This window comes from Labrus bergylta, chromosome 5 (assembly GCF_963930695.1).
Source record: "Labrus bergylta chromosome 5, fLabBer1.1, whole genome shotgun sequence".
Classification (NCBI taxonomy): domain Eukaryota; kingdom Metazoa; phylum Chordata; class Actinopteri; order Labriformes; family Labridae; genus Labrus; species Labrus bergylta.
In genome coordinates this window covers 30,117,971-30,129,078 of record NC_089199.1, presented here as the reverse complement: position 1 = coordinate 30,129,078, position 11,108 = coordinate 30,117,971, and the positions used below count along the sequence as shown (strand labels likewise).

The 11,108-nt window shown below is 44.8% G+C and overlaps 1 protein-coding gene across 1 annotated transcript; it reads right to left on the bottom strand.

Annotated features, from left to right (window-relative positions):
- Positions 1 to 355: 355 nt before the first annotated feature.
- Positions 356 to 10,555, bottom strand: ldlrad2 (low density lipoprotein receptor class A domain containing 2). Its single transcript, XM_020648409.3, has 5 exons — positions 10,401 to 10,555; positions 6,600 to 7,085; positions 6,268 to 6,417; positions 5,650 to 5,790; positions 356 to 3,062 (listed from the first exon to the last, which is right to left on the bottom strand). Exons 1-5 carry the CDS (start codon positions 10,429 to 10,431, stop codon positions 2,758 to 2,760), a joined length of 1,113 nt encoding a protein of 370 aa, XP_020504065.2. The 5' UTR covers positions 10,432 to 10,555; the 3' UTR covers positions 356 to 2,757.
- Between the last annotated feature and the right edge of the window lie 553 nt (positions 10,556 to 11,108).

The following is an 11,108-nucleotide window of genomic DNA, read 5'->3' as shown; positions in this document are numbered from 1 at the left end:
ACGAACATCTCTAGTAATTTGTTAAATATTAACTTTGTTCAGTTTGATACATGTATAGAGGTCATTACTTTACAGTTTATCTCAATCACTAAGACCTTTTTAGGCTATCTGTCGTCACATTTTTTTTTAACTCTAATCACGTTTGGCAGAAGACCCCTCTGATTTGGACCACTGAGACAATAAATAATGTTTAAGGCAGTCAATAAAGGCAGTCTTACTAATTCACAATGCCAAAACTATGAAACATCTGCATGTCTCCTTTACAAATGCTCGCACACAGCACGCCAAGAATGGAAACTAAATATTTAAATATGGTATAAAGCCTCTACTGCGACAATATCAGCAGCTACAAAGCTGTATTTATACATTGTTTAATGAGCTGTTCATTGAAACATAAAGAAATCGCTGATTTACAATAAACTCTTTGAAAAAATGATAATTATGTATTCCATGGTTACACATTTAGAGAAAAGAATAGTGTTGTAGTCAAAACCACACTAACTGAGACCAAAACACACCCGAGACCAGAGTGCTCCAAGACTGAGACAAGACCAAGACCTTTAGGGATCGAGACCGAATCAAGACCTAGACCTTTAGGGATCGAGACCGAGACAAGACCAAGACCTTTAGGGATCGAGACCGAGACAAGACCAAGACCTTAAGGGATCGAGACCGAGTCAAGACCAAGACCTTTAGGGATCGAGACCGAGACAAGACCAAGACCTTAAGGGATTGAGACCGAGTCAAGACCAAGACCTTTGGGGATCGAGACAGAGACAAGACCAAGACCTTTAGGGATCGAAAACGAGTCAAGACCAAGGCAGGGCGAGACCAAGACAAAACCAAGACCATAAATACCACTGAACAATCATCAACTTGTGTTTAGGGGTGTGTCACTCAATTAGGCCGCAAGACGGGAAGGTTGTGGCCGTAACCGGGGGATACAAATCAAAACACAAATAAATTGAAGTCATTGGTTGTTTTAGAAAGAGGCGTTTTCCTTGTAATCTCAGTAGTGATGTAGCCTACCAGTGGTGGTCTTGAACGGTCTTGATTTAAAATCTGGAGTCTGAGACTGAAACAAGACCGAGTTAAAATGCTTTCAATTCCAGACTGGTCTTTAAACCAAGACCAATCTGAGTACTACAACATCAGCCAAGAACCATATGCTGGGGTGTTTACATCAAATTGGACAAAACACTAGTGAAGGGACGTTCCCACTTGACCTGACTCTGGCTACCCATTAGTCTGAGTTGTGGGGGGATAGGCTAGCTGGCTAAACAGAGCCTGGGTCTGTTGAAGGAGGCCATATTGTTTTGTTGCTGTTGGAACTAAGGGCCATAAGGTTATGTAACTTATCAGTAGGGTGTAGGGGCCTAACAGGGTTGAGGGGTCTTCTTCACTGAGTGCATGACTGTCCTCTGTTTGTTTCAAAAGCAGCAATTATGTCAATCATTACTTCTGTACAATCCTCCTTTTGAACTCAACATTTACAGAAATACAGTGAAAAAACATGCGCTTTGTGTGCATGATGAATTAAAACACAGTTTTTGTAATACTGTTCCTCCTGGACAAATGATCTCATCTTGAGTCTGAACTAGCTAAAGGTAGAAAAAAATGCTTGTGTAATTGAAGGCTTGTAGGCAACTGTAAGGGAAAATAAAGAAAACATAATAAGCACAACGTTTTTAACGAGAAACCTCAAGCCTTTGTGCCTCATCGTCCAAACTTCACATTGGTTTATATTTGGAACAACAGAGACCGCTGAGAGGAGAGTGGACAAGTTGAAGAAGGAATTTCTCACACAGAGAGCAGCTGCTGTCACCAGGTGGGTGACTCTGAGCCCCGTCGGCTCAGCACGTCGCCAAGGAATACTTTTGGTCAAAGCTGAAGACCTGGAGTGTTCTGCACTCGACTGCATGGCTGAACGGTTACTTTTAAGATAGGAAAGTTAAATGATGTTTTACGAACATAAATGATTAAAAACACTTCTCAAACTAACAAATTGTTATTGTTTCTTTTTTAAAACTTGCAGAGTATTAAAGGCTGCACTATTCACACTTGAAGAGCAGTCTCTTTATAGATGTATTGTTGGGCTTTTTATGCCTTTATTCAGAGACAGGACAGTGGATAGAGGCAGAAATCATGGAGAGAGAGAGAGAGAGAGAGAGAGAGAGAGGGTTATGACAGGAGCTACAGGTTGGATTCAGACCCAGGCCGCCCTCACCATGAGCGGTCTCTTTAATCTATAACTGATAGGACTTTCACTGTTGCAGAAAAACTCCTGATATTTGCCGGAGGAGCTGTATGTGTGAACGTAAACAGCCAAATTTTTCGTTCTGACTTCCCCCGGTGTTTCTCCTGCCAGACCCCCTAGTGTTTTTTCCACAGCAAGTCCGAGTGAGCTGATGGGAGAAAGCAGCAGGATATTATCAGGAGAATTAACCTCGGGCCAATGGGAGTAGTTGGTGAGCAGTGCATGTGTGAAAACGGCTTAAATGTGCCGCCATCAGACATCATGAGCTGAACTTCCAATGTGACAATCCATAGTCACATTATACCCTCCTTCTCCTTCAACAAATAAGAAAAGAGCAGTCTTTCTCCTGCGTCATATTTAAAGCAAAGAAAACACCCACACCAAAGGAATTGAAGATTCTTCGTTTAGTCAGCTGTTCCTCTGATCCCAGCTTAGCATCAGTTTGATAAACCCCAAGTCTCTGTGTGCAGAAACAGACCGACCTGTCAGAACTTCCTCCTCTAAACTGGCGCCACGGTAACATTTTCTTCAGCACTGTTGGCGTTTGCTGCCGTGCCAGCCGGGGCCCCGTTGACCGGCGTGTGTGGTGTGACTTTTGCCAGTCGGTGCTCCTTGCCGTGCGTGCAGCTTTGAGCGCAGAGCTGGCAGGAGGAGCAGGGCACGTTGCAGCAGGGTAAGAAGCGACAGATGCTGATACGCCACAGGAACCAGCCGGGCGACCAGCAGCACCAACAGAGCACCACGCAGCCTGCCACCACGCCGAGGAGGATGTAGAGGACCAGCAGGGCCAGCGAGGCAGGAGAGTCTAGGGATATAAAGGGGGCAAAATGCAATTCTCTTAAAACACCTAAGTAACACCAGCTGCTTCATTCAGCCCCCATGAATCTTTGTTTGCAGAATCTATAGACTGATGATCACACTATTTGTGATGTATGAAACATTCTGCTTTTCATTAATAGTCTCTGTTCGTCGGTTTCATGCACAATAATTTGGTGAGCAAAATAGTCCGAACAGATCTGCAGCAGTGCAATAAGGGACCATTTCGGCGACTATTAGCTTCTGTCTTGAAACATGTTTGCATTTAGGATGTGCAGGATTATAAGATTAAAAGATTGAAAGTCAGCTCTAGAATTACTAGTTGGTTAAATTAATTGTAAGTATTTTTTTTATAAATGTCGGCCCACAATGTCCGTTAAATGTTGTGTCTAAGCTGTCATGCAGCCACCAGCCACTAGATGGGGCTGTAGCTTTCAGTTAAAGGGCCTGCTCTCCCCGCTCTACTGCCTGGATGTAAACAAGCACAGTGGAAGGGTGGCATCTCGGAGAAGCTGTGCAGGCAAACTGGCATATAAACCACTCGAACGGAGCAATGTGTAACCACATTCAGAGCAGGCATGCAGATGTTAACCTGCAAGGAGGACCAACGCCTGGTGGAAGTAGCATTGCTAACATTAGCCACACTGTACCAACCAATTTGACATTGTTTACCCTCTTAGTAATGCATATTGCAGAGTGCCATTTACAATATGGTTAATAAATTATTTTTTCATATAACTAAAAGAAGTTTAAAGGCTTTATATGCGACTTTTTGTTCCAGCAGATGTCGCCATGAAACCAAAACAACTTGCGGTATATTGTTGTGTTAGCATGCTAATGCTAGCGATCTTTATTATGCTCGTATCTTCACACTGCATGTAAATTTACCTGAAATGAGCGTGATCTAGAAACACAGTTAAGCAGTGAGTACAGTATGTTATTCTTCTTTTCTATAGTCCCTCAATTAAACAACTTTTATACGTGAGGGGAGGAGTCAGCTGGCCGTCCCGGCGATGTAAACAAAGTGAAGATAGGACTCGGAAAACTTGGAAAGCATCACAGACAGTGGGACTTGGGTGTCACACCCATTGTAGACAGTCATGATTCACAGAGTTATTTTCAGAGGATATACTTGATTTATATTATATTTAAGAGTGAAAAATCACATATAAAGCTTATAAGGGATTAAACTATTTAATTCATCCCCATGACATGTCTCCTACTGGTATAGCTTTGCTGTCCTACCTCCTCCAGTGTGCCTAATCATTAGATTGCAAAGTTATAGTTACAGGTGGATTTCTAAAGATTAGTTCAGAGCAAGTAAGACAGAGTGCATTACTTTCCTATGGATCTGTTTTATGAAATATATGTGCAAAGTCTTAATAACAATTTAAAGCACAAACAAGACACAATATGAATAAAAAATACAGACAGCCTTTGCAAAAAAAGACCTGATAGTTGGTTTTAGCATCCTCAGCCACCTCAGTTTGGGATTTTTGGGCTGGCACCTGGGGTGGCCAACCAGATTTGAAGGGGGGCCCATTCCACCCCTCTGGGCACGCCCCTGGTCTGCCTGATTTTAAATCTTATCGGGACATTGCCTCCGCTTAGTTTGCTTTACCTGGCGCCCTCGCTGCTTTGCCTTTCTACTGTCCAAATAAGAGCAAGTGCTTCACTCGTAATATTTTACAACATCCTACTCTCACGAGCTGTGGCTCTGGTCTGAGTGTGAGCAGGGGTGCTCGTTAACTTCCAACAAAAAGACACAGTCTGGATGATGGAATCCACAAATCTTAAAAAATGAGAGTCCCTCAAAAGTTCCTCTTCAATGTTAACTCTCTCCTGCTTGACTGAGTAGGTGCACAGAGGAAAGGATAAAGATCCACGGTGGTGTTAGTGTCCTTTTACACCACAAAGTGAGAAAGTGAAATTATGATTTATTTGCTTAATGACGCTTGACATATGGTCATGCACTTACTGCATGTGGAAATGCTATTACATATTTACACCTCAAGAAAAAATGTTTCCCTCTGAAGTTGTCGGTTCATCCAGCCTGAGGCGCCTCACTCTCTCCGGACAGATCAGGCGTCATTCAAATTGATCTCTTCTAATAAACATTTGGCACTTTGTACAGCAGATAGATGTGAATCCCCTTCTTCCACTCTGAGCTGAACGGTCAGAACAGAAGAATAGCTGTTTTCTTAGAGGAAAACTTGGCCGGCTGTTAAAAGCAATCAGACTCTGACACTCTGGCTCGGTCAGTCTCTGTTTGCAGCTCTGACACCGGAATAGAGACGGATCACTCAAAGGGCTGAACTCCGCCGTGAGAATCCATCAACTTTTATTGGTTTACGAGTCTTTAGCTGAAATTAACAACTCAATGGTCCCCCCCTCATTTAGTTTTACGTCTGCTCATCAGGACACTCTGAACCCAAAATGGGCACTTAGTTAACCTGTTTAACAAGCGAGCGACTGCAGGGTGAGAGCGCCGTGTTTCACACATGGATGGATGGATTCCTGCAGCTGCTTTCACACAAGCTGCATCAGAACAGTTTGATTTCAAAGCGAGGACTCACCTGTTACCGACTCGTGACTCGGAGCGCTGTCTGGCATGCCGCAGTTCATATGCGACGCAATCGGCACCGTGGGCGGAGTCACGACAGGTGGGTGAGGGGTCGCTACCGCTGGTGGAGGTTCAGGAGGTAGAAGCTGACCTGCTAGATTAAGAACACAAATTTGGGTCAAATGATAGGAGATTAAACTTCACTCCACTTAGAGGACTTTTTTTCCCATCCAGGTTTTCCTTCTAAGTTTGAACAAAGATTCAAACTTTAGGAAAACTAGAGAGAGCCGGTATGAACTAAGGGGAACAGGTATGTATAAAAAAAACAAAGGTAAGGACAAACATAAAGAACAGGTGTATTTGGGTAAAAGGGGTTGTTTGTTTCATTTGTTTTTTTTTTTAAAGAAATTCTTGGAACAAATTCTGATTCTGATATGTTTTGTTTTTGTAACCAAACTAGTGAGTGTCTTAAATAATAAGATTTGTAACAAGGGTAGGTGTAATAAGCTGAAGCTTCAGCCAACACCTTTTCGGTCAAAATGTTTTAGTTTTTTTCTTGTGACCGAAATAAATGATTACTACTCCTACTAAAAGGAACACATCTTTATATCAGCATTGAAACCTAACTGACCTTTACAGCCCGTCGTTAGGTTCTCCTCCAGGTCACTTCCATCCCCGCAGTTGTCGATGCCTTTTTCATCACACACCAGGCCGAGAGGGATACACTTCCCGTTCCTGCAAGTGAAATAAGGCTCACTGCTGCACTCTGATTGGTTGAAACCTGCAAAGAATCACAAATGAATTATGGGACAGCAGAATAAGAAGACTGTAGGTCAGCTGTTAAAACTTTTTCAGAGTTTTCTGTACACAAAAGCATAAAAAAGTATTGTACTCCAATAATCTGTTACACATTATATCCATCACATTCTTACAGTTGTTGTTACATGTTAATATTTTTCTTACCCAGTCTGAAGGAGGTAAAGTCCCCCACAAAGTCCACTCTGGGCTGAGTCCCCCGGGTAACCAGTCTCAGGGTCAGGTAGTTTCCTGTGGACAGGACGGGTCGGGGCGGGCTCTTCCCGCACAGAGGAGGCCCGAGGGGGGGCGAGTTCCTGTCCCGTCCGTCGTAGAACTGAACATACGAGCCGGCGTGACACGGATCCCCCGAGCTCTCCCCCGAGGTGGGCTCAAGTCTGGGGTTTAAAGGGGCGGAGCCACGGGGGGACTCTGGGAAGACGGGGGCGGGGCTCATAGGGGCGACGCGTAGCAAGCTGTAGACCAGGAAGAAGCGGAAGTGGAACTGGACCTTGTCTTTGGGCGAGCTGGCCTGCATGGTGAGGTGACAGTCGGTCCCCATGGTAACAAAGTAGTACTTCTTAGACTCCTGGTGCGAGTTGACGATCATGCCGTCACCTCGGATCGTCTGACCACAGAAGTCCACCACGTTCACTGATAAGGGGAAAACACATCAGAGACAGAATCCTCAGAGACAAACTGATGTTGGAGAACATCTGTATGAAAACAGTTGAACTGTATATGACAGGATTTTTGAGGGGACCCACTGCCCTGCATGTTATATATCCTCCACTTTCCAACACGCCTGATTCAAACGATCAGCTCATCAGGAAGCCTGATAATGACTAAATAATTTCAATCACGTCTGGTGTGTTGAAAGAGGGACACATCTAAGACATGCGGGGCAGTGGGTCACCCAGGACCAGGATTAAGAAACACTTCTTTAGGGAACGGGCTGAAGGATTTCTGATAACACTTTAAATCAAGATACCAATATGTACCATGAACTAGCTGCGTATTAGCATGCTAATTAGTAGCATTCTGGCTTCTTATTAGTCATTATTAAAGGCAGGGTTTGGTAATTTTTAAAAACTAGCATGATTTTGAAAGTAGCATTCCCTCAGTGCTCCGTCTGCACCCACCCCCCCCTCCCCTCTGTGCTCCCGCAAAAGCCCCGCCCCCTCACTTACATGCACAAGCTTCATTGGTCCAGAAGCGGACCTCAGCTCATGCTTTGAGTGCAGGCTAGTGCACGCAAGAGGCAGCGAGCGAGCAGGGAGACAGGGAGGCGTGTGATTGGTTCATCAGATTGGTACCTCGTGGCAGACATTGGTCGAAGTTTTTACAGGTTTACAAACTGATCCAGATGACGGATTTTCTTTGTTCCTTTTTCAGAGAACATGAGTTATTAATTTCTGTCAGGACCTAAAGACAATTTACACCAAAATCTTAAAAAGTCTAAAATCCTACAAATGACACCACGAGGCACAAAAACCCTCGTTTTAAAAATCGATGATTCGTGTGATTTCAACTCCACCAGAAACTTTCTCTGCGTGTTTCCTAATGACCTGGGTCACATCTGTGTAAACCTGCACTGCCCAAACCAGCCGCGATGAGCACGATGAATGTTTGAGAAGGAGCCGAAACCCGTCCACAGCAGGATCCCGGACAGATGGGTGGGCAGATCCGGCATTAGCATCCCCCCGCTCGGGCCGCCCACCAAACCCCCTGCCTCCGGGCCGCAGGCCAAATAATGAGAAAATTTATGACCACCCCTGGGGTTTATTAGCTCGGTTTCCATGGGAGACAACCAGATCCTCCCGCTCTGACCTCCAGGAATGTCCTTAAGCCCCGGAGCCCCTGTTGGTGGGAAACTGGTTCGGCCCCTCTGCACCGAGTCAGAAGATACAAAAAACCTCAGGGGACACCATCCAAAACACGGGTGACCAGAGGACACCGAGTCCCCCTGTAAAGATTACTGCAGGCCGAGAAGTCAACTCCTTTTAAACAGGATCGCTGTAAAAGAGGAGTTTTATATGAAAGAGGAGAGTCAGAGAGGAGTGAGGGTGAGGGTCCGGGGGTGACACACTGCAGTGAGAGATGTCTGTGAGACGGTATTGTGTGGAAAAGGGCGGCAGCCTCACTGTACATCCATATGTTCTCCTCACACGCTTCCATTATATCACTGTACACCTCAGCTGTGCAGACATGCTTTATGTGCTGTATCAACACAACAGATAACTCCTGCAGGACGGCTGCCTCAGAGCCGGGACATGAGGGAGGAATGTTGTATCAGACTCAAACGCTAAATGGACTTGTCTTCTCGTCTTCTGACTACTCAAAGAACTTTGACACCGCAGGTCACACCTACTCATTCACTCACTGATGGAAGCGTCTGCTGTGTAAAGAGTCCATCAGAAATAACTAATCCCATTTATACGTCGCCGCCGAAGCAGTGGGAACAGCTTTGAGCCCAAAAACACATCGTACATGTGGCTACAGGAACCGGGGATGTAACACTACCTTCGGATTGAGAGACGTCGAAATATATCCTCTGAAAATAACTCTGTGAGTCATGACTGTCTACAATGGGTGTAACACCCGAGTCCCACTGTCTGTGATGTTTTCAGAGTTTTCAGAGTCCTATCTTCACTTTGTTTACATCGCCCGGACGGCCGGCTGACTCCTCCCCTCGTGTATAAAAGTTGTTTAATTGAGGGACTAGAGAAAAGAAGAATAACATACTGTACTCACTGCTTAACTGTGTTTCTAGATCACGCTCATTTCAGGTAAATTTACATGCAGTGTGAAGATACCAGCATAATAAAGATCGCTAGCATTAGCATGCTAACACAACAATGCAGCACGAGTTGTTTTGGTTTCATGCTGGTGCTCAAGGGCGACATCTGCTGGATCAAAAAATCACATATAAAGCCTTTAAAATAGACGTCTTGTTCTTTTCTGTATAGCTTTGTTTAACTCTTTACAAAAACAACAACAACAAAACAAAACAAAAACAACAACAACAGCAGCTAGCTAAGTTTTGGCAGATGAAATGTCCTCCACTTTCATCTCCTAACATTTTACACAAGTTGATGATGTCATTAAAGATAGAGTTAGTCCTAAATAAATAAATACAGACTGATGCAAATGTAAAGCTGCTGAGTCATCACTTCTGGGCCTCCTTCCACGGTGCTGACAGTGTCTGCAGAGACCCTGTCCTCTGCTCCTCCTTTGGTTTGTCTCCATGGACTCTGGATGTTTTTTTGGGGTTGGGAGTTGGTGTATTTCCCCAGTTATGACAGCACGCAGGTGAGTTTGGGAGAGGAAAAGAATTCAGCGATTTGGCGCTATTTTATGATATAGCTGCTGCTGTTGTTTTAAGAAAGACTTAAAGAAACCTACACTACAACAACAAAAAGAAATCTGTTTTAATGCTTTAAAGCTGCTGCATCAATGAGGACGTTTGTCAACTTTTGGTTTTTCAACTTTGATTGAGGGTTTGTTTGTGTTCATATGAGGGCATCTGTGGCTCAGTGGTAGAGTCGGCCAACTGTAAGGTCTAGGGTTCGATCCCCAGCTCCTGCAGCCACATGTCCGCTGTATCTTCGGGTAAGACGCTTAACCTCAAGTTGCTCCCGCTGCTTCAGGACAATCATTTTATTTCATTTTCACAGCCCAAAACAGTTTGTACTGTCATGATTATTAACTCGTTATTTAACTTCAGAAGGGTAAGAAATGAGTTGAATACCAACCAGCATGTAGATGTAGTTACACAGCTCGTCTAATTAATGAGGCTTAACTGACTTCTTTCAAACACTGGGTGCAATTATTCTACAACATGCTGCAGCTTCATCTGAAAAAATACAACTCAGACTGAGAATTGTTTCCAGTGTGTGTGTGTGTGTGTGTGTGTGTGTGTGTGTGTGTGTGTGTGTGTGTGTGTGTGTGTGTGGGGGGGGGTCTTACCAGTATCAATGGCCGAGCTGTGGAGAATCATGAAGCAGAGCAGGAGAAGCAGCACCTCCACTCCATCATCCAGACTGAGAGGCACGCGCTCGGGACAGAGAGAGAGAGAGAGAGAGAGAGGGAGTGAGAGAGAGAGGAGAGAGAGAGAGAGAGAGAGAGGGAGAAAGAGAGTGAGAGGGAGAGAGAGAGAGAGAGAGAGAGTGAGAGAGAGAGAAGAGAGAAGAGAGAGAGAGATGAGAGAGAGAGAGAGAGAGAGAGAAAGAGAGAGAGAGAGAGAGAGAGTGAGAGAAAGAGAGAGCGAGAGAGAGAGAGAGAGAGAGAGAGAGAGAGAGAGAGAGAAAGAGAGAGAGAGAGAGAGGGAGAGAGAGAGAGAGAGAGAGTGAGAGAGAGAGAGAAAGAGAGAGCGAGAGAGAGAGAGAGAAGGAGAGAGAGAGAGAGAGAGTGAGAGAAAGAGAGAGAGAGAGAGAGAGAGAGAGAGAGAGAGAGAGAGAGAGTCCGGTCCAGCTCACAGAGGAGACATCAGAGTGTTTCTAAAGTCACAACGAGGAATCATTTCTTGTCATGAAAGTAGAGAAAAGTGGAGCACAGAGTCATGAAGGAGAGTGAGCGCAGCCGCTCTGCTCTCCATCATAAAAAAACACACTCTCTTTCTTCTTCTCTACTCCTCTCCGTCCCCGTCCGTTCACGTGTCCTGTCGTCTCCATGGCA

What these genes read in the sequence shown, in the direction of transcription:
- ldlrad2 (XM_020648409.3), bottom strand. Translation starts at nt 10,431, where the DNA reads ATGATTCTCCACAGCTCGGCCATTGATACTG. An exon ending in CTTTACCTCCTTCAGACTGG is followed by an intron (nt 6,418 to 6,599) that starts GTAAGAAAAATA and finishes GATTCTTTGCAG; the next exon opens with GTTTCAACCAATCAGAGTGC. An exon ending in GAGTCACGAGTCGGTAACAG is followed by an intron (nt 3,063 to 5,649) that starts GTGAGTCCTCGC and finishes TTATATCCCTAG; the next exon opens with ACTCTCCTGCCTCGCTGGCC.